The sequence below is a fragment of the Erpetoichthys calabaricus genome, chromosome 6 (genome assembly GCF_900747795.2).
Source record: "Erpetoichthys calabaricus chromosome 6, fErpCal1.3, whole genome shotgun sequence".
NCBI classification, from domain to species: Eukaryota; Metazoa; Chordata; class Cladistia; order Polypteriformes; family Polypteridae; genus Erpetoichthys; species Erpetoichthys calabaricus.
This window is the reverse complement of record NC_041399.2, coordinates 40,572,857-40,596,814: the sequence shown is the minus strand read 5'-3', so window position 1 is coordinate 40,596,814 and position 23,958 is coordinate 40,572,857. Positions and strand designations below refer to the sequence as shown.

Below are 23,958 nucleotides of genomic sequence, written 5' to 3'. Positions count from 1 at the left end.
CACTAGAAAAGCAGGTTAAAATGCAATCATTTCTAACTCTTTGTATTTGTTCGGTGGCATGGTGACGCACTGGGTTTCACTGGTATACACTGAAAACATTGTTTTGATTATTTCATGTGATTTTTATGTAGTTTTGGGTGCTGAATTCATAAATGAAAAGCATTTTTCTCCATTGCAAAACATTTTTTATAACACATATTTTAGCTGTCTATTTTTATTTGTTATTTTTGCATCATAATTAATGAAATATCAGTCATCAGTCTGGATCTCGCTAGATCTTAACACAGGGTCATGGGGGTCTGCTGGAGCCAATCCCAGCCAACACCGGGCACTGCAGGGCACACACACCCACACACTAAGCACACACCAGGGACAATTTAGACGCACCAATGCACCTAACCTGCACGTTTCTGGACTGTGGGAGGAAACCGGAGCACCCGTGCTGCCGCAATAAAATATCCTTTTTTTTAATAATAATTTGCATGAATATAATATTTTATTATATTAAAATCAATGTTTAAAGTAAAATTGTTATTTTTACAATAATAACATCAGAAAATTGAGTAGCTGGAACTGAATGTGGTGAGGAGCGTCAGCAGTAGGGAGCAGCATGTGACGCTTCTGGACCTGCGAGTGGGACAGCATAGCCAAGAACTGACATTTGGGTTCAAAAGGAATGGCCAACTAGAAAAAAAGCTACATCTTGGTGCTAAAAACAACATCAGATCCCGTTTGGTGGGTCCAGAAGTGCTGCTACCTACCACCGTTTCATATTAAGCTTGGTCTACAGTAATGAAGCAGTTTGTCAAAGATGCAGCCTGGTAGATGTGTATGTGCTGAAACATTTCCAGGTCTGTCTGAGGCTAAATTGAAAGAGGACATTTTTTCTGGACCTGATATTAGAAAACTCATTTCTGATGTAGAATTTGATGGTGTGATAGAATAACCTGTAATCTTACAAATAAATTTGCTAATACGGTTTATAGAGATGCCATAGGGGAACCAGTTTTGTTTCCTAAAAGAATCATCCACATGAAGGATCCAGAAAGAACTTTGATTTATTTAGGTCATCTACAAATAACGAGGTAGAGATGATAACAGATTTGTGAAATAGCAGTGGGTGTCTGATTTTAAAAGGTCTCTTGTTGCACACAATAATGCAGGCTTATTTTCTCCTTTCTTGCCCTGTTCATATCCTGCTAGGTCAGCTCAAGGATCTTTTATTGTCATTCCAACATCCATGTGCACATACGATAACCCCATAGCCATAACCACACATTAAAGATTTCTGTTTTGTTTAAATATTAGGAATCTTTTTCAATCCCAAAGAACCAACTTTATATGCAAAGAACACTTACCAGAATGAAATAGTTCTTTGTTGAGCAATGTATCACAACCCAGCATAGAGTGCGATTTAAAGAGTCACTGAGTATGGAATGAGAGGTTTTGGTGTCTTTCAAAAAAGTACTACTTAGGTTTTAGGTGACAATAAAGATACAAATTACAAAGGAATTGCAAAAACAATTATTTGTTTAAAGAACTGGGTTGCACCATAAGTCTCAAAGTTCACTTTTTGGATTCGAATTTGGAATTTTTCCCAGAAAATCTTGGAGTGGTAAGTGAAAAGCAGGGTGAAAGACTCCACCAGGATATCAAGGACGTGGAAAGAAGGTGCAGAATTAATGCTGGGATGTCAATATGATGGCGGTCTGCTGCTGGATGATTCATAGGGATGAACCAGAAAAAGTGGACAAAAACAAATGTGGATCAGAAAAACTAAAAAGAGACAAAAAAAAAAAAACTAGAAAAGTGATGTGTAAGTCAATGAACGTGTTTTCTTTACATATGTTTAAAAATATGAAGATTGACTAAACATTTTCATTTTTAAATTCATTTAGAACAAGATTGTATACACGGATAAAGTGAGTAATTTGTTCAATTTTATTACATTTCTTTTCAATTTCATAGTTAAATATGATGTGATGGAAGCATTCTATATATTTTTTTATTGTGTTCAAGAATAAAAATAAAAATAGCTATTCATAATTAACACCATTTTTATGAGTTTATTTTTGCACACCCCTGCAATTGCTCGATAGGTTGTTTCTCTTCATGCTCTTATTCACATAATTTCTATGGTTTTCTCCCTAAGTTGACTGAGGTGAAGTCACATCATGGTGGTGTTGTGTGTTCCAAGCAGGTAATGTGCCTAAAGAAGAAGACATTTCAAGGCCATGTTGCCAGGTCCAATATTTTCCCAACTAATTGGGCTATTTTTCATTGTTGTCCATGTAAAAAAATGGGCTTTCAAGAGTTTTGGTTTTTTGGACTTCTTTTTTTTAAAAGAATGCTGTTTTTGGGCTATTTTTTAAAAACCCCTTCTCCACTCTAATGGTGTGCTTCTCACCTCTTGTCCCCCACCTCACACCCACTCTTTGACAGTATATACCCAATCTATCACTTTTAAATCTCCAAGGGTGACCCCACACCCTTCAATCAGCATTGCGAGGTCCATGGTTTTCACACCCAATTGGGCTATTCTTGATCGTTATTTGTGGGGAAAAATGGACATTTGTGGGTTGTGGTTTTTTTGGGCTACTTTTTAAAAAAACAATGCAATATTTTGGACTATTTTTCAAATCACCCCCCCATGAATGTTTACAATGTGTTTCATCCATCTGGCACTCCTTCCCCTGCTATTCGCACTTGTATTATGTTCTTTACTGTTCTAAAGTTCCCCCTCCTCCCATTGTGTGATAGAATATAATTATATCACTCTCAGATATCTCAATGGGGACCCCCAAAAACTGGCTTTGGTAGGTATTTAACCCTCTCGCTCTGACACCACCCGTTGCTTTCCAGTGTGTCATTTTGTCTACCTCAGACATTGGGCTATTTTGGGGGCAAATTTGCTATTTTAAGCATTCATTGGGTTATACATTTTGTAGGAACTTGGCAACACTGCCTTCATTGCTTTCAGAGCTATGAAAGGAGACCCCGCCTTTTGCTTTTTGGTGTGTTCGTTTTCATTTGTCAGGTTTTGGGCTGTTTTCTAGAGCCACTGTGCAGATTTTGAGCTGTCATTGGGCTAGGAAATTTTTAGGACCTGAAGCCATGCTAATATGCACCTGCAGTAACGTTTGTTAGTAATGGGCCTAGTACTGTGTTTGTTAATTTACCATAAAAGGTAAACTAACCATCTACTGGTAAATTTTCATAACATCCTTGTATTCCATTACTTTGTTAAAAGTCTTTCTCAGTTCGGATTGTAGCGACGGATGGCACTGACTTCCCAGGAGGCTCTGCGGAGCTGCAACTAAAATTAAACAGTTAATTATGATTTAATTTGTATTGTATTTTAAAATAGTTCTTGTGTTTAATGTTGGGTTATAGCCTTTGGTAACGGATGAGTTTTTATTAAAGTTTAAAGGGGAACGTGGAGTTTGCCTACCACCACTAACTGTTGCAGCCTGGTGTATGAGTCCGGGTATCGGGTGCTGAAGTTGAGTGTCGCCGTTTTGTAGTGATCGCGTTATTGGAATGTACAGCTCTACCAGTATTAAAAGAAAACGTGTTTTTATACATTGAATGTCTCTATGTGTTACAGTATCAACATTCCAAACATCATATAAAATTACAAAACCTCTTATATTTAACTTTAAAATAATTAAAACTGAACCGAGGGTTAAAATTTTAAAAACATAACGATATTGACGTTTTCAATTTCGATATCAAGACAACAGAACAGAATTGGGGGTGTCTAACTCATATATTCGGGGGGTGCGTGGTGGCTAGGCGTTTTCGTCCAAGCCACTTTCTTATTTTTCGGCAAACTTTGTATTTCTTTTGCTTTAATTTTAATTGACTTGCGTGGTCAGATTCAGAAGCCTTAATTGTTTCTCCCCCAAAACGGCAGCTAATCAACAATGACACGTAACGTGAGCCAACAGGTGACCACCGCTACCTCAGGGTCTCAAACTCCATTTCCTAAGAGCCGCTGCCCGCTGTTAATGTGCCCCGTTATTTAACTTCATGGCTTGTACGCCCTTTTTACTAAAGCAGACGTGTCTTGACACGGCTGATTTTATTTTTGTCTAGGAGCTCTAGTCAAATACAGTATGTTGTGAACCGGAATATTTCCCACTCTGTTTTGTTGCAACAGATATTGTATGACAGCCCCCAGATCTGCTCGGGATAAACGGGTTTAGCAGATGGAAGAACTTAAATGATCAAATTCACCCGTCATCAGTTGGTTCGCTTTGCATCTCATTTTTGTTTTATTGCTGAATAAATTGAAGAAAAACAAAACAAAATCAAACAAACGCAATAATCAATTATGGATTCTGAATCTTCAAAAGCAAATCAATCAAAAGTAAGACAAAAGAAGTACATTTAATTAACAACAGTAATTTGTCACTAATTAAGAAAGATGCAGGAACGAACCCCAGGCGCTACTGCGAGCCTGCAAGATCGGAGTTTAACTTGACGACACCCGACTTGTCATCCCAGGCGACCTCACAATTCCTGGTGTCACTCGCACGGCCTCAATTTACGGTCACTAGTTGACCTTAAGTGCCCGTCTATGGCATGTTGAAGCAGTCAGGAATAGCAGGCGAAACGGAGAGAACGTGCAAACCCCACAGAGACGGTGGCCGGCTAGGATTTTAAATTTGAACTGCCGGGTTGTTGCGGCTGTTTGGAGGCCGCAACGCCGATTACGGTGCGAATACACCCGGAGGATAAATTCTGGGCGCAATAAAAGTCCAGGCAGAGAAATCGGGGATGTGTCGTGAAGACTGGGCGCCAGTCTCGGAGGCCGAGATTCGCTGCTTGCTGTCCCAGCTACGTCGATGGGAGTTTGGACGGGACTGGGACATGTGTTTCTCTGTTAGGATTTTAAGCAGATTCTGGCATTTTGCACGCCATATTCACATACCCTAAACCTCCAGACCACATTCTCGTTGTAAAGTTTAATGAATAATGCACATTGATCGTAGCATCACTTGTCCTTTGATTAATTTACAAATTAACAGTTTATATTGATGTGACCAGCTTTTGCCTAAACTCGCTAATTGTAAATGAAATGCCAGACTACGCTGCCTTGACCGTCTTAATCAAAATACATGAGCATTTGGTCAGTCTTTCCTAACCTCAGAATACTCCTTTATTTCAATTAACGAAATGGCCCCGTTAAGTAGCTCGTAGGGACTTTTGGAACCCGCAGTATGTGTCTTGATGACAGCCATCGATCGGAGCGCTCTCTCCGGCGGGCTGCCTGGCCGGGCACTGATTTGCGGTGAGTAATGTAATGTGATCCGTCTGTGCGCCGGGGAGGCTCTCGCTCTTCAGCAGTTTAAAGCCGCGGAGGAGTTGTCCTCTCCACTTAGTGCCGCTCCCAGCTCTGTCCAGCGAAGACATGGACTCACACCTTCTGAACTTTCCTCTACTTCTGCTTCCTCTCTGTCTTCTCTTCGGACCCTCCGCCTCCTGTCCGAGCCGCTGCCTGTGCTTCCGAACTACAATCCGATGCATGCACTTGATGCTGGACCACATCCCCAAGGTGCCACCGCAGACGACAATCTTGTAAGTATGACACGACGGGGTTGAACTTGTGCTGCTGCAGGGGGATTTTGTGTTTGGGTGCTTAGAGGTCCGACTTGAAGAGTGAAAAGAGTAAAGGGGCAGAAAAAAAGAAGCCAACGAAGAATGAATGACTCGAGTCTTTGCTAGAAGTAAACGGCATGTTGTGGATCGTTCGGCTTCGTTGTTTTAAAGGTCCTGCAGAGCAGAGGCGGCTGGGTTAACTTTGAAAAAATTATGTCTGTAAATTGGCATTTAAACCAGCGCTTGCTGTACCAGTGCCCGATGTCTGCCCGGGGCTGGGGGAGTGAAGTCATCCCCATTGTGACCGAATTAAAGTGTTTCATAGTCCGTGGCTCCAACTGCCAGAGACCGTCTCCGAGAAAATTACAAGAAAATGCAAATATGATGATCTCATTTATGGATGTAAAACGCTTTTTTTTCTTTTAAATCTGGTTTGTATTACATTTGGATTGAAATCTTTACCAAAGGCGATTTACAAAAATAAGGATGCGTTATAATTTTTAACATTTGAAGGGCAAGCTTTTAAAGCTGGTGAGTCCAAGGCAGGAATTGAACTGACAGCTTTGTGATTAGCCAATGCTCCACACAGCCTGCCGACGGTGTGCATGTTAGCGGCTCTGCTGTGCTTGTAATGTTCAGGCCATGTTGGGTCTTAGTAATTGTTAGGTCTATCAGCCTAAGTAAAAAGCAGCTTTGGTTCATGGTGAGCCTTTTGGGCTGGTATAAATTATTATTATAGCCTGTATTAGAAGACTTGTAATTCTAGCTTGGTGGCTCAGTAGTTAGTACCACTGTATCACAGCAGTTAGCATTCAGAGTTTGAAGCCTGGGTGTATTCATTGTTCAGATGGAGTTTGTATGTTCTACCTGTGTCCGCGTGGGTTTTTCTGCCACATCCACAGAGACTTTCAGGGTAGGTTGATTGGCGACAGATTGTGCCAGCGAACGTGAGTGGGCGCTGGCATTGGACTGGTGTCCTCTCTGTTTGTGTCGCTACTCCATTGGGCCCTTAACCTGAAAATTGCTTCAGGGGTGCTGTACAATGGCTAACCGTGCACTGTGTCCCCCAAAGGTCATGTGAAAAGATCATTTCCCTTCAGGGGGGTTAACAGGTATATCAAATAGAAAATCAATGGTGCTGGAATATGCTATGGACCACCTTACCCATGTGTCCTTGTATTGGATTAAGCAGGTTTGAGAGGGAGACCAGAAATCGGAGTACCTGGAGGAGGAAATAAACCCACCCACACATACAAGTTAAATGCACGTCATGAAAAAAACAACAATCAATTACAGGCTCTGAATCGTAAAAAGCAAGTTAATAAAAATGAAGGAAAAAAAAGTACGTTCCATTAGCAGCGACCAGTGTTACCACTTAAGAAAGTGGCTGAAACGAAAAGCAGTCGCTGCTGCAAGCCTTGAAATTCAGAGTGTGATGGAACCCAGCTTGACGTGCCACTTCATCGCACAGACTCGATTTTCGGTCCCTAATTATTCTGAAGGTCCCGTCTATGGCATGCAGAAGGTGAAATGGTGCAAACTCAGTAGAGATGGCGGCTGGCTTGGCTTTTAAAAGCTGGACGCTAGTATTGTGTGGTAGCAGCACTGACCGACCACGGTGGTCTTCTGCCATCAAGAGTGGCGTTTGGGGATGGCAAGTGGAGCAATCACTCCAGGTCCCGTGCCTAAGGGGGCCCGTTTGAGCAGATCTGTCAAGTTATATTCTCCACTGTATGTGTATGTATATATACATACATACAATATATGTATGTATGTATGTGTATATATATAAAATATATATATAGTGTGTGTGTATATATATATATATATATATATATATAATATACAGTATATATTAATATTTGAGATGCTTCTAAGAGGAACCCTTTTAAAATCCCTCTTTAAGGTCAAATTCTGTACATGTACGTCTTTGAAAACAGTCCATTGTTTGAATATTAATGCACAAAAACACGTATTGCTAATGATAAACGGCTGACATGACATCAGTGTGACTTATGACTATGACATCCTGCATATCGAGACTCAGAGTATACTTGTAATTTGGGTGCTTTTCTAGAAGAGGCCCTGCTAATTTCTGTATGACACCACATCACATTTCGCACTGTTGTGGTATTGTCATGAATTATGAATTGCACTTTTTTAATAGACTACTAGGGGGCTTTGCCCCCTGCTCGGTTCAGTCGCCAACCCCCCGCCTGCGCTACGCGCCAGCAACTTTGTGTCTCTGCCACTCGCGTATGTGGATTTCACTTTCACCAGACAACAAAACTTTTAATTCTCGTGGATAGACCTCTTCATTGGGAAGAAACACTACTTTTCCCTGATGGCAACCCTAATTAGACGATCTACAAGTCTCCGACTTAGTTTAAATCTGAACAATATCTCTATACTTTCGTCATATCTCCTATGTCCATATATTCAATCTCTTTTCGCTTTTACCTTTTCGTCAATGTCGCATTGAATTTTGATTCTGTGTTTGGAAGTATATCGTGACAACGCGGCGTATAACTGACCGTGAGTGAATATCATTTCTTTCTCTCTACACAAACTGTGTCTGACGATAGCATTCACACAAATGAGAAATGATTGAACCGTGTGCGTGGTTGTAAATGTTTTAGATGTGGGCAGGACTTTTCCAAATCTCTTTGCATAAAGTCTTGTCTTGTGGGACTTGAAATTTTCTCTTGCAGGATTTCACTTTCACCAAAAGACAAATTTTTTAATTCTCATGGATACGCCTCTTCATTAAGAAGAAACACCACTTTTCTCTGATGGCAACATGAATTAGATGATCTACAAGTCTCCGATTTAGTTTAAATCTAAACAATATATTCAATCTCTTTTCGCTGTTCCGTAATTTCACCGAGTAATTTCCGTTTGTTTGCGCTAATGTGATCTTTACTATCATTTTTTTGAGACTTTTGAATTTTAGTACTTCCATTATTTCTAACCTGCTCTGTATGTGTATCGACATTCTACTTTGTCTTCTACTCTTTGTCTTTTATTTCTGGTCCTAGGTGTGGTTAAATGTCTTGGCACAAAGTCTCGTCTTGTGGGACATGAAAGTGTCTCTCTGTGAAAGTCACGACTCATCTCTCTTCCCAAGATTTACTTATTATAATAGAGAGATATCATTATATTTTGATCAAGTCCGTGTGGTATCTTGCAAAAATTTAGCTGAATACTATAATGAGAAAATCCGGTGTATGTTAACAATATTTTATATTAAATTCACATGGAAGTTTATACAGTCCACACATGCCAGTAGAAGCGTTTGACATAACCGGCCCTGCGTGGGGTTAGTCAGCCCTGAGCCTCGCAGACCCCTAAGGCCGCCACTGTCTGCCATCCAAGCAAATAAACCCTGCAGATAAATTATGGATTAACACAATTAAAGTCGAAGGTGAGAAGTTGTGCATGTTTTGTTAAGAATGGGCATAAATCTTGGGGGCAGTGGGCACACGAAACTGACGTTTTCTACTTGTTCCCCCAGCTGCATCGATGGGAGCCTGAACAGGAAAGGGGCATTTGATACTTCTGTCGGACTTTCAAAAAAAATAAGAGTGGCATTTTGCTCGCCGTATTCACACGTCTTAAGACTCTACACCAAATTCTTCTTGCGCTCGGATTTAGCAGGTTTGAGAACATTGTGCTTGTCGGAGTACCTGGAGAAGCACAGGAATACCATGCAAAGTGTGCGCAACACTATCCTTTGGTTTTGATGTACGCGTTAGGTTAATTCTAAATAAGCCTTGAAAGTGAATGGAGCTTAGGCCCAATGATGGACTGCAGCCCAGGGTTGTCTCCTGCCTTCCTACCAGGGTTGGTTCTGCCTGGTGTGCCCCTCAATTGTATTAAGAGGGTCTGGTGAAACAACACTAGCCTAAACATAAGCTGGCAAAATGCTCTGCCCAAGTAAGATCCTTCCCTTTATTCACACTTTCCAGCACTTGCAGCATTTTTCTAAAAATTGCTTTTTTGCATCATGGCTGTATTAGCTATAAACAATCCTTCTGCTTTTTTCCCCAGTACAGATGTGAAAATGTAAAACTAATACCAGTATCAGAAAAGAATGTAACAAATCGGGGAAACCAACCCTGAATTGGACATACCCATCCTCACTCAAAACGGCATGAAAGGCAGCATAGCTGCAAGTCAAATGATTCACTTTCTCCATATGTAGTGTAAGAAAGTTTAATAAGGTCATGACCTCGACCAGAAGAGGTTGCCTGTTCACGAGAGAATTTTCTTCCGCCATATTGATTTACCTACAGCATGTTTGTTTGTTTGTTTACTGTTTTCAGTTGTTTGTTACATTAAATAAAATCTAAAATATTGGAATTCAACAGTCTCTTATCTCCAGTCATCTGACTGTGACTCCTGCACTCGGCCTTCTGTTAGCTAAACCCTGCGAATTAGCACATTTCCAGAGGTCCCTGCTGCCCCTCTTTTACATGTAGTATGGCAATAAGGTCTAAATTTCAGCATGTTTTTGAGATGGTAGATTTACAGATTTGAAACATTCCTGAAGACCATTCATCAGTTTGTAGAATGATGTCCATCCTCATGTTTTTCGCCACATGAAACTCATGACTGGATGTAGTGATTGTGGTTATGTTTTACACTTTTATGTTAATTACAAAATGTTCAAATTGTTTTTACTGCTTTTTGTCCTTAGGCCACACCTATTGGTGTCTGTTGCCATGCAACATTAATCAGGTGACAGTCTGAATGGGTGTGGCATTACTTGACGCGTCCAGAGACTGATGCCCTCCTTCATGTTAATAGATGTTTCCTCCGTATTTCCTTCTGTTTAGTTAACACTGCTGCTGGTTTTGTCATTTATTAATGGGCTCTGGTGCATGGGTTTGCAGCCAATGAAGGCCATCAAAGGTGGAGAAAGTTTTATGTCCCCCCCCCCACTGAGTAATATTCTTCAGTAAGGATATAAAAAGTGCTGGTATCACATCAGGGTTGCCTTTCCATTTTGTGCCTGACTCCATCAACCATGTACTGGAAAAATAAATTTGACAAATGGCCTTGATTTGCTTTGATATCTAAAATGAGCATCCGCTTCCCTTTCTGTTTCTGTCATGGTGTGGCTGCTCTGAATGTAGCAGATTTGTTCTGGTTGGGTGTCTATGACTTACATTTGATATTGAGAGTCTTTGAATGGTATCTGTTATATGCAATACATGTTTAAATCGGAGAGCTCTTTGTTACAGTTGGTTAAACCAACAGGAATTATTAATGCCTTTCATGCTTGACAGTAATGTATTATATGTTGTTAACATACTGTTGTGAAACTTTGGAAAGAAATACAAAGCTGAATAAAGTGTTTGGATTTGTAATCTTATCTCTGCAGACCCTTATAGTGATGTAATTACACCAGTCAATATGTTTGTACAAGACATACACACACACACTCACACTCACGATTTCCTGCAGCCTTGAATTTATAAGGCAAATTGAAAAAAGAAAAAGATTGGTCTTACAGTAAGGCTGCGGTGTGTTTCTTGTCTTTTAGGTATCAACACCGAGGAGGGACTAAGTCCTGCTTAAGCTCCAAGTCCTGACCTTCAAGTTTCAAGTCAAGTCTTAACTTATAATAATTGCAATCAAGCAAGTCAAGTGGGTCGCTGGATTTAATCGAGCAAGTCAGAAGAGTAAAAGGGTGCTTACACTTTCACCATTCTCTGCAATTAATTGTATTATGATAATCTCTGATGTACAGTAGTGCTGGAAGGGGGCCGGTACTCTCCATTACAAAGTACCGGTACTTCTCAGATTTCAGCAGCTGCGTACCGGCAGGCTTTGCTGTGTACTGCCAGTGTAATTGAGCGTACTGGCACGCCTCAAGCATCCCATCCACCCTGCTTGTCGATTGACTTTTAGTGTATCATAGCACTTGAACCCCCCCAACCCCTGCTCTTTGATTGAAAGTTAGTCTATTACTGTTTTAGAAATTCCAAAGGGGAGACTTGCCATCCACTGGTCACTCCTCTCTTGTTGATTGAAGGTTAGTGTGTCGCAGAGTTCAAACCTCCAGAGAGTACTGGCACATGGGCATAGTATACTAACATTTAAGCTGACTTTCTCAGAGAAAACTGTTCTTAATAAGAGGTAGCAGTGATTGGTATACAAAAAATAGTTTTACTTTAGAGTAAATACACTATCAATAAAAATCAAACCTTATCAATTTTTAAATATAAACACAATGTGGCCAGTAGGGGGCACCATGGGCTACCAAGCCCCATACACAACCACCCATGACCCAGTCCTGCATCAACAAGGCTTTTTATTTATGCAGTCAGTACACCTTTTACAGGCATCCATTTCCAATTGCCCAGCTTAAACGTAACAATGTGCTTTCTGACACGTTTCGTTGAGTACTCCTCCCACTCGAGTGTTGTTTATCTTCTTTCCCGGCTCCAGCTCTCCAGGTCTAGTGGATGGCCCTCTTTTAAAGCCCAACCTCTGAGTGTACTTCTGGTGTAAAATCTATTGTGGGGCTTGCCAGGTTCTGCTCATAGTACTTACTCACCCACTGCCCTGTCTTTCCAGGCTCCCAAGCCCATCCAGTGTGTCCTTCCGTGGCTGCCAGTTGGCCAGCCCCATTGCAGCTGCAGCATCCTCTTTAATAAAATCCCTGTGTGCGTCCAGGTGTCCGTGTGTGGGTGTCTTCTGGTGAAGTGCGCATGCGCGGGGCACGGTGCGATGCGCGATATTACTGTCAGGGAAAGTTACAGGCGTTTTGCGGAAATACAAACCAGTATTACTGCGAGAGGAAATTAAGGGTACACAATCCAGTGACGCATATTACAGCCACATACAAGCCAGTATTACTGTCAGAGAAAATTAAAGGCATATTACTGACGCGCACACCTGTATTACCGGCAGAAAAAATTTAAGGTATATTATGGACGTACAAGCCAGTATTACTGTCACAGAAAATTAAAGACACACAATACACAGCGGCAGCCCACGAAGTACGGTCAGCTCAGCAAGTAAACATCAACAAAAGAAAGGCTGAAAGAAAGAAAAATACGACCAACAAAAAGAATGAGGTCAAAGTCCCTTGCCATTTAATATAGACTGGTCCTACTAATGTTTATGCACTACTGTTCTAGCGCCCGTTATTGTAACGGACTTAATGACTAGTCTTTCTATAACCCTGTCCTGGCACAGAAGGGGAGTATCGCCACACCCTTGCTAATCTTGATGTGGATTGGGGTTAGAGAGAGAATCGGAATGAAACTAGGATGGTGGATCTGTGGAGTTGACACATGGTAGATTAGACAAGACGATTTGTCATTGGCAGTTAGTTAGTTGGAACCATGACAAATCAGTTTCTGTATTTGGGGCTAATTTTCCAGCAAGCGTACCTGTGTTTCTGAATTTTGCATTGACAATGTTTAACGTTTTTGTCATTCTTCCAGATCGCCATTTTATCTTGTATATAAACGTCTACGCATGGAAGTGTGTGTGTGTCCATCCGTTCCGGAAGCAAGAGGTGGAGTTGGGGTAAGGGCTCTACCTCTGAGGAAACACAAGTGAGGCGAGCACCTCGGCAAACTGAAACCTCTGAAGAAAGACAGTCGATTAGCCGCTAATGCACAAATGATGCAAGCATGTTGGTAAAACGAAACCTCCAAAGAAAGACCGTTGTTTAGCTGGTAATATAGAAGCGAGGTGAGCACGTTGACAAAATGAAACCTCTGAAGAAGACAGTCGCTTAGCCGGTAATATAGAAGCAAGGCGAGATCGATGGCAAAACGAAACCTCTGAAGAAAGACAGTTGCTTAGCCGCTAATGCACAAACGATGCAAGCATGTCTGTAAAACGAAACCTCCTAGGAGAAAGATGCCCAGAGTAGTTCCTTTCACTGGTCAACAAGCATTTTGCTACTGGGATTCTTTCATCTGTACTTTAACAAATTTCACTTGCTGACTCCAAATCTGAAAACCGTTTTCGTCCCGCATGTCACATTTTTTAGTTATGATGTTCCAAGTCTTGGACAACTAGGGTGACTGGACAGTAAAGGCGATGCATTTAAGACATAAGTTTGGTCTCAAGAAAAGTGAAGCCAAAATTAAGGAAGGTGTTTTTGTTGGCCCTGAAATCCGTGAACTTACTGTATGCTTGATGATGAGTTCAAAAGGAAACTGAAGCCAACTGAATCAGCACCCTCATTCGTTCAGGTTGTCCAAAATTTTCTGACAGTCGCAGAGCAGAGAATAATGCTGAGCTTGTGGAGAATATGCAGAAAGTATATTAGCTTACGGGAGCCAGAATGTCACTGAAGACACATTTTTTACATTCTCATCTCGACTTTTTTCCACCAAATCTAAGCGATGTTAGAGATGAGTATGGGGAAAGATTTCATCAAGATATAAATGTGATGGAAAACTGATATCGGGGAAAAATTCACTCCGAGCATGATGGGTGACTACTGTTGGTTCTTGCAAAGAGAGATGGATGTGCAGTACAAGCGCAGAAGCGAGTAGCCCCAAAATTTTTGGGCACACTGACCTCACTTTTATATTGAGGTAAATTGTCATAAATATACTTTAACGTGTCTCTGGTATCATCTTCTGCTTTGTTTTCAGAATAAACACATCAAAACAATTTTGTTGGGACATAGTCCAAACTCCAGTATATCGTGTTGATATATTATATTGATATTCAAAAGTGTCAAAATGTCAATGATGTGTATTTCAAAAACCTGATGTGCTAGCTTAATTCCAATTTCATATATGAAATCAGTGTACAAAACTTAATAAAGAGCTGCTCTGAAGTTCCCAGAAGCAAACAAAAAAATATTTTTTTTGTAGACCAGTGTTATCTGACATCTCTATATTTCATTTTTTTTTCCTAACGATTTTAATAGGACCCCATGCTTTTTACTGCACAGGCTTACACAACTAGTTCTTTAATAAATTTCTTTTCTTCAATAATTTGAGAATAGACAACATAGGTAATCTTGGTGCAGATACCAGTATTGTCCAACATTCTGATTAGTCCTGATGACTTATGCGTTTATGAAGTGTAAAACGTTTATCAACAGAATGAAAGTTAAAGGAATGCAATTTCAAAAATACTATGTGTCGAAATAACAGTAGACTACGTCATTTTTCTTAATTTCAAATCAAGCCACAAGTCATCAGTAAAAAAACTCCATGTCCCTCTGTCTCTTTTATTTTATTTTTTTTAAATTGGACATTGTACGGTTAGACTTCAATGCTAAGGATGTTCCTGAGGGGGGGTAAGTCACTCTGCCGGACTGAGGTTATTGGCATAGGTTTGTGAGCTGCCTTATAGCAGTTTCTTGAACCACTGAAATTCGATCGGATTTCTGTTGTTTGATTAGTCCCAGTTATTGGGTTCATTACATAATAATGGTTTTCAATGTGGAAAGCTATTTTCTTTCAGTATATGTGCAATATACTTGTTTATTTTTTTCATGGATAGGGAATTTGTCCATTTTGCTTGCTAATCTTCACAAATAAATGTGAACAGCTGTTAAAGAAGACTGCAGATATGATTACAAACTGACGTGATTGCATTTTATGTGATTGTATCTTCATCTTCTTCTATATTCCCATTTTTATATAGAGTTGCTATTATCTGACTAAACTTCTCCAACAGAAGATTCAGATAAAACAGCTTGAATTTATTGTAATACTAGTCCCCTGCGGCATGTCTAGTAGTGAAACAGGACAAACTTTAAAAATTAATAATATATATTGAGAACCATTTAGATTGGTTTCCTATCTGAGGGCCTCTTGATATACAATTTTTTTTTGGTTTTGCTATCAGTGGCAAGGACATATAGGTTTCTTGCAGAACTAACTCAGGAGAAAGCAATGTAAAGCTGAGCTAAGATCAACCCCTGCCAACTTGAGTGTTTGTCCCTGGTCCTTGTTAATTGACATTGCAAAGCAAAGCTTCACTGGGAACTGAATTGAAAGGGCATGTCCATCGCAATTAGAGGAATGCGAGGGATTAAAACCTTCTCGACAATGCCACATCCTGTGATGACTATCACATCTATGATGATGTTCTGAAGCTGACAGACCTGGAGACGGGTACCATTGCAAAGTTTGGGTGGGCTCAGGTTTCTCAAAAGGATAATCGGTGTTCCTACTTTCATTGCTAAATTGTGGGGCAGCATGCCGGGAGGATTAATGGAATTTAAAAACTCCGTAGGATAATGAACTGAATCGTTGTGTTCTGAAACGGTATTTATTAAAGTGTATGTCCGAGACAGCATGTCAAATAAATAATCTGAGCACCAATTGATTTATGCCTTCCCCCTCCCCTCGGCCTGCAGCCTCTCTCTTCATTTCATGCGTATAAATCGCTGCCGCAAATGAACTATGATACTTAGCACGATGAGAGAAATTGGAAAAGAGGACAAATATACAGACCCGACTCGAACAGAGGCTGGCGTGTGAGTTATGATGGCCCAACCCGGCTCCCTACTTCTGAGGTCCAGTCTCCCGCTCTCCATGGCCTACAGTCTCTCTCTTGGATTTGCGCCAATAAATTGTTGCCGCAGCCAAATTATGATACTTAGTATGATGAGAGAGGTCGCAAAATCAACCGGACTATTCAAGCTAATTATAGAGTAAAAATCCGACCTAAACCAGTTAAGTACAGACAGACAGATGTTGGATTTTATATGAATAGATATCCTCTTTAATAAAATCCCTGTGTGCATCCAGGTGTCCGTGTGTGTGTGTCTTCTGGTGAAGTGCGCATGCGCGGGGCACGGTGCGATGCGCGATATTACTGTCACAGAAAGTTACAGGCGTTTTATGGAAATACAAACCAGTATTACTGCGAGAGGAAATTAAAGGTACACAATACAGTGACGTATATTACAGCCACATACAAGCCAGTATTACTGTCAGAGGAGATTAAAGGCATATTACCGACACGCACGCCTGTATTACCACCAGAGAAAATTAAAGGTATATTACGGACGCACAAGCCAGCAGATGTACAAGACAGTATTACAGTCACATAAAATTAAAGACACACAATACATGGCGGCAGCCCATGAAGAACGGTCAGCTCAGCAAGTAAACATAACACAAAAGAAAGGCTGAAAGAAAGAAAAATACGACCAACAAAAAGAATGAGGTCAAAGTCCCTTGCCATTTAATATAGACTGTTCCTACTAATGTTTATGCACTACTGTTCTAGCGCCTGTTATTGTAATGGGCTAAATGACTAGTAATATATAATAGAGAAAGAGAGAGAGAGCATAATTTGCAGTTGTTGGTTCACAATGCTTTTAAAATTTGTTAAAACGCGTTTTTATTTGGTGTTTAAAGACTGATCACCAAAGCAGTAAATTACAAACATACAAGATATGCTAATGGCCAGTGTGTAACATAGAAGATGAAAAAAGATCCATGTACATAAATATTAGAGAAAATATACCTTTTATGGGTCCATGGTCCTCTAAAAAAATTAAAATTCGGCTAGAAATCCAACGCTGGGCCACCCAGTCCCTGAAATGACATACAGGAGTTTGATTCTGTCCAGTCAGCATTCCATTCTTAGGCTGGGTCTTGTAAAATGTGCTGTTAGGAAATGGACGAGTAGCATGTGGCTAGGATCAAGTGGTTTTGCTAAGAATTACCTTCTAATGTCTTAAAGAGGCGAGTTCTCAGAAAGTGGACACGCAGACACTGATCAGCCTGTGAAGTTGTAATGAACTAGCAAATGTAAACAAAATGTCACAAAATGAAATAATGATGCAACAGAGAGTAATGTATAATTAATGAACTATTCTGAAATAATACATTTGTTGTGAGATCATTCAAAAATGTATGGACTCTGCAGCTGAAAGACCTGCTGTGCCCAATAATTATAAGAAAATGTCTGTTCAGTGATTCAAGAATACACTTTGATATTTAAGTGTCTGTATCTTTTAGCAAAATAAAGGCATTCAACACAAGGATAGGGAAAGTTGGTACCGAGGGCTATAGTGGCTGTAGGTTTTTTTGTTCCAATCAGATTACTTAATTAGAAACCAATCCTTGCCAATGACAGATCATCCTTAATTGTATGGCTTGTGAAGTGTTTTCATTCTGCCATGTCAGGTCATTCTTTTGTCCTTTTCAAGGATATCGTCCAAAGGATTTATAGCCCGAAGCATACGAATATTTCTTAGTCCTTCTCTTTTTTTCTGTTTAGTTTCCTTCCAAATCTCTGACTAAACCAGATAGTTCATGATGAATACACACAGTTCTATACGTGTCATGTTACATGGCTTTTCCAGCAATTTTTTTTTTTTTCACTTGTAGCCTTCATTTATGTAATCTTAGTGAGTCTGAGGCAGTCAGTGTTGTGCTTCCATGAAGCTGAACGTCTAATGTGACATGTCCAGTGCCTTACTCCAACTAGTCCACGACTCGCTCTGACAGGTTTGATTTTTGTCTTCAGTCGTAGGGGTGGGCATTGTGTGCATCACTGCCAACAACCAACAAATGTTCATCCAGAAGTTCAATGCATATAATGCAGCGATGAGGAATATGAATATTTTGGACTTTGCAAACGGAAGAGAGTATTATCTGCCTGATGTCTCATGTTTTATTTACAGTGACAGAAAGTAGAAAAATGAGAAATATGAACCAAGATTGAGACTGAACTTGCTGAACCTGTTAACCCTTTGTTCAGCGTGGGCTCTGGCAGGCAGCACTATTCCAATATCAGAAAAGCGGGCATTTAAGAATTTTCTCATAGGTCAGCACCCAGTCAGTAAATGTTGGTTTAAAATGACCAGGAATGGTGAAGTGACCAGCAACTGCATCTGGCAAATCTGACATACCTAATGACTAGACGTCTTGTAATGTGACATTGGCTTTAGCGAGAATGCCTGGTTCCTTTGTGATTTGCAGCTTATTGCTAACTATCTGTGCTATCCAGCTTTACCTAGGAAATTTTGTAAGACAATGGGCCTCTGTTTTAGTGCCATCAGTTAATCTGATTTATCAGAAGCACTATATAACCAAGTACTTTTCTATATACAATTTTTTGTTAAATCAAGGGCTAATATTATTAGCAGGCAATATGGTGTAAAATGAACTGCCTATCACAGGTCAAAAAATGCTGAACAATAAGAATTAGAATAAAATGAAATAGTAAAACAAAATACAGAACAATGACAACACAAAAAACACCACAGAATGATGGTACTACCCCTATGCCAGTCCAAAACAATTCAACCTGAGCAATTCAACAGATTCTGCTGATCTCAAAGTCAGTGGAAGATTGTTTCACAGGCTTGGAATATGCCGGCTCCAGATACACTGCCAGGAAACAACATGGAGTCAATCCAATCTGCACTCGGCCAAAACTCCTCTATCCCAGTAGACAAAGCCCAATGAAATCCAATTCTAAGGCTCTAGAGTTCAGACTGTGAGGTTGTGGGTTCAAATCCTGCTTCATGAGTAGGTCACTTCACTTACCTGTGCGCAAATTGGAAAAATAGAAGAAATGTAACCAGTTGTATCTCAAGTGTTATAAGTCAGTGGTTCCCAAAATGGGGGTCGCGACCCTCTGGGGGGTCGCGAGATGATTTCCAAGAAATCAAATACTTTTTAAAAACTTTTTAGAAATTAATTTAATTTTTCAGAAATAACATTTTATCCATAACTAACAAAAGATAAAAACTAGTAGTTAATAGTTACATTTAAAAAAAACATACAAATTAAAAAGCCATCAGACTGTCTTGGAGCGAGTGCGTCGGTGTGTGTACAGACGGTGCTGGAGCGATGCTGGGGGAAAAGAAAGATCTTAAAGCAAGAGTCTTACAAGTGGCGCCTCACGTAAAATTCACGCATTGTATTATACACAGAGAAGCTCTCGCGAGCAAAACACTTGACCCAGAACTTAAACGTGTTCTTGAGACTTCGATAAAAATGGTCAACAATATAAAAGCGCATCCACTCAATATCAGACTGTTTGCCACTCTCTGTAACGAACTGCGATCGGAGCATGAGTGCTTGCTTTTCCATACAGAAGTCAGGTGGCTTTCGCGAGGGAATGCGCTGTGCCGCCTGTTTGAGCTGCGGGACGAAGTGCGCTTATTTCTGATGGAGCATGGGTCCCAGCTCGCTGATCACCTCACTGATCCTGACTGGTTAACAAGGCTTGCATATTTGAAAAACTGAATGGACTTAATATGTCATTTCAAGGTGAGAACACACACATAATTTCGCTAAATGATAAAATCCACGCATTCAAGAGAAAACTTGAGCGCTGGACTGAGCGAGTTGAAATAGGAAGGATTGATATGTTTTCTGAGCTGGATGAAAAAAGTTATATGGTTGTTAGAGCGTTATGTTCTTTTTTGTTGTCATGCTCTTGTTTGGATAAGATATTTTGTTGAAATTAAACAAATGAGTAAATTACTATTAAAAAAAATTATATGGTTGTTAGACCATTGTGTTCCTTCGTGTTGTCATTCTCATGTTTGGATAGGCCTATTGGCGCATGTGCGCCGTTGCGCGCAACATTTGTATATTTTAACCACTTCCGAGGATAGTGGGGGTCACGAGTCACTGGCACGGTTATTTTGGGGGTCGTGAGCTGAAAAGTTTGGGAACCCCTGTTATAAGTTGCCTTGGATAAAGGTGTTGGCCAAATAAGAAGTAATATTATTATGTCATTCTAGCTGCTTACTCTTGAACATGCTATATATGGTTGCACATAAGTAAAACATTCCTGCATTTCCTTCTGACTTGACTTTATGCATGGTCATTGTAAAGCTGCATTCTTTATTCTTCAGAAGTGAAATGGGTAATCAGTGGAAATAAGTTAGGCAGTCCATGAAATTAAATTGAATACTTTAATTTTTTGGGTTATTTTCACTAGTGATTGAATTGGAAGAAAATAATTGCCAGTACACTGTTTTAGAGGAGTTTTAAATGATTGGTGGTCCCCCTTTAAAGTCCGCAAATGCACAGTATGTGTAAATAATTTTAGAGAGTTTATCCCTGGTCACAGTAAGCAGATGTGCATGTAAATGTAAACAATTTGACTTGACATGATGGGAGTTCAAAGTCCAAAGATGCAAATGTAAGGGAGTAGCTCGTGGAGGACCACTTAAGTTTAAACTGATGACATTGGTCCAGGTTAGTTTCTAGGATTGGCTGGTATTGTGGATTCAACCCTCTCTGTGATTGTCTCTCATGGTCTTCCATGTGTATAAAATTGAACAGTGTAAGGGAGGGTAGGAGTCGAGAGAATTTCATACATGTTCATGCAATGGTGTAACATTGATCAGGGGCTATATTGTATATGATGGAGGGGAAAAGATAAGGTGTTTACCGCTATTGATCACAAATATTATTATTAAATACAGATCAAGGGCTGAGTGCAGTAGATCTGAGGCTTAAGTCACTGAAGCCCTGAACCCCCTCCTGATCTCACTGGTCCAGATTTCTCTTGGTTCGGAGGACATCAATTCTGCCTCGATTTCTGGCTTCCTGTTTGCTTTTAGCAAAGTAATACCTACACTCTTCAGCACAGTGCCTGGCATCCTCACTGGAGCTTTATAGCATTTGCTAACCATTGAACTTTGCATCTTCATTGAGCTTTTCCATACTTTTTTCTTCCATTTCAGACCTCCCTATAGATGCCAACTGTAATCATGTCTCTTTTTTCCTGTCCAGGACACTGCCTCTTCTTAAGTCATTCATCCACCCTGTTGGTTAGTGCTGCTGTTCAGCCTGTCAGTCACTTCTGCTCCATCCTTCACTTGCATAAACCATGCTGTCAGTGCAGAGTCGTGGGTAAATTATTTTGTATGTCGTTTGGGGGTAAGAGTGCAGTGTCAGCCATTGTACAGCACTCCCGGAGCAATTTTCAGGTTACAGGCCTTACTCAAGTGCCCAATGGAGTAGGATCCTTTTTGGTAGTAATGTAATATGAACTGGCAACCTTCCAGATACCAGCACAGATTCTTAGCCACAGAGTAAAATATATGGAGCAATTCAAAAGTGTGAATGTAGCTGTTTAAGATTAAATGAGCAATTAAGGGTGAGGACTCTCAACAAGTGAGACAACTAAAATGAAGCATAAAAATGACACGTGAACAATTTAGTGTTATAACAGCAAATACTGACTTTTCATTAAGACATTGGATTACACCAACAACATGCAGCCACTAAGGCCCTCCAGAACCTTACAGCTGCACTCTTTACAGCTTTATAATTTAAAAAAGAGGGTAAGTGAAACTTAGCCTTGTGATGGACTGGCATCCCATCTTGCGCTAGTTCCTGCCTTGTGCTCAGTGCTGCCACAATAGGCTCCAGGCCTCTGTGACCCTCCGCTGGATTAAGCAGGTTTAAGGATGTTGTATTATTTTTGAAACTTAACTGAATGCCAATGAGGTAGCCTACTGTGGCGTGATCATATTACTTACTTACTTACTTGCTGTAATCACTGAAGTTCCACACTTGGTTAACCGTAAAACAAGGAAAGATGAGAATTTGAAGTGCCTGAAAGTAAGCCATTGTAATGCTGTAGTTAGTTCTGCTGCCAAATATTCTTTTTAATCAAATTTTTTTATCTTATTATTCAAAGCAACCTTCATTTTGCAATGTTCTGTGATGGAAAAGAAATATTTTACAGTGAGTTAGTGTTTGAATATTGTGGACTTATGAAGCAAAAAAAAATAGAAATGTGTCAGGGGTCCCAAATGTCATAGGGTGAAAGAATTGGGGGTTACAATAGCACATAGCTACTGATGACTATGACACAATGTAGTATTAAGAATTGTCAAAGTAGCTTTCAGACAACATGAATGAATGAATGTGTATGTAATGCACCTCATACCTGTGTTCCCATGAATGTACCTGAGGAAAGAGAGATGGCTGAAGTCAAACTGTGGTTAGTGGTCCACCACAAAGGCCTCAGTAATCCATAGGTGTAGGTAGTTGTGGTTCTCCTGGCTTTCACCTGACATCCCATCCTCTACTCTTATAGTACTGACAATATTTTAAATAATAAAAAGGTGGTATGGTGCTAAAATGAATACATACAGAATGTAAACAATCAAAAAAAATCACCAAAGTCAAGGCAGGGTTAGTAAAACCAGCCATTAAGTCTTGTGATGAGAGTGAACTTGAACTTGAATGCTGAGGGTGAACTTAAACTTGAATGCATGTTTTCTCGGTTTATAAATGCAGTGAATTCAGTAAGTGTTCAGACTCCTTCTCTTTCTGAACATTTTATTGAGTTGTAGATTTAAATGGATACATTTGGCACTTTTGCTCATAAATCTACACTTGATAACCCATAATATGAAAGTGAAGACAGATTTTCAGAAAGGTTTGCAAATTTTATTTAAAATCAAAAACTGAAATCTGTATATTCAGACCTTTTAATTTAGTACTTTGTAGAAGCCCATTTGGCAATGATTACACCTTCAAGTCTTCCTGGTTAAGTCTGTCCAAGCTTTTTACTCCTCGATGTGGACAGTTTATCCCATTCTTCCAGGAAGACCCTCAAGCTCCATTAGACTGGGTGGGAAGCATCTGTAAACTACTTTATTCAGGTCTCCCCACAGATGTTCTATGAAATCTGTTGTTTGACTGGGCCACTCAAGCCTTGGCTGTTTGTTTTGGACCATTGTAATGCTGAAAGGTGAACAGTCTACCCCAGTCTGAGGTCACATGCGCTTAGGAGAAGGCTTTCTTTAAGGACATCTCTGTATTTGGCTGCATTCATCCTTCCCTCCTCTTTGACCAGTCTTCCTGTCCCTGCCACAGAGAAGCACCCACATGGCCACCATTTTTCTTAGTATGGGAGGTATTAGGCAGGGGATGAGCCATACATAGTGCTCAGAGATCGGCCCAGAGAGTTAAATGTTTGTCTCATCAGACAAGAGAATCTTCTTTTTTCCTCGTGCTGTACAAGTCCTTTGAACTGTCATATGCCTTTTACTCAAAGCTGGCTTCAGTCTTGCCACTCTGTCATAACTGTCTGATTAGAGTGCTGCTGAGATGGTTGTCCTTCTGACCAGTCTTCCTATATCTGTAGAGAAACACTGAAGCTCTGTTAAAGTGACCATTGAGTTCTTGGTCACCGGTCTACAAAGCCTGGCACTCTGTTTGGCTGGATGGCCACCTTTGGAGACATCTTCCATTTCACAGTTATCAAGGCCACTGTGCCCCTGGCAACACGCAAAGCATTAGAAAGGGTTTTATCCCCTTGCCGTGATCTATGCTTTACTGTAATTTGACTACAGAGGGTTCCTTGGACTTCATGACTTGGTTTTTGTTCTGACATGCAGTGTGACTTGTGAGACAA

General features: G+C 40.2%; 1 protein-coding gene across 2 annotated transcripts in view; it reads left to right on the top strand.

Annotated features, from left to right (window-relative positions):
• The first annotated feature begins 5,280 nt into the window (after positions 1 to 5,280).
• The window catches only part of LOC114653869 (peroxidasin homolog), a 279,611-nt gene continuing 260,933 nt past the window's right edge, over positions 5,281 to 23,958 (top strand). For both annotated transcript variants that reach the window (XM_051929375.1, XM_051929376.1), the window contains exon 1: positions 5,281 to 5,583. In XM_051929375.1, coding sequence (XP_051785335.1) covers positions 5,417 to 5,583 — 167 coding nt within the window. In that variant the 5' untranslated portion in view covers positions 5,281 to 5,416. The remainder of the gene's footprint in view (positions 5,584 to 23,958) is intronic.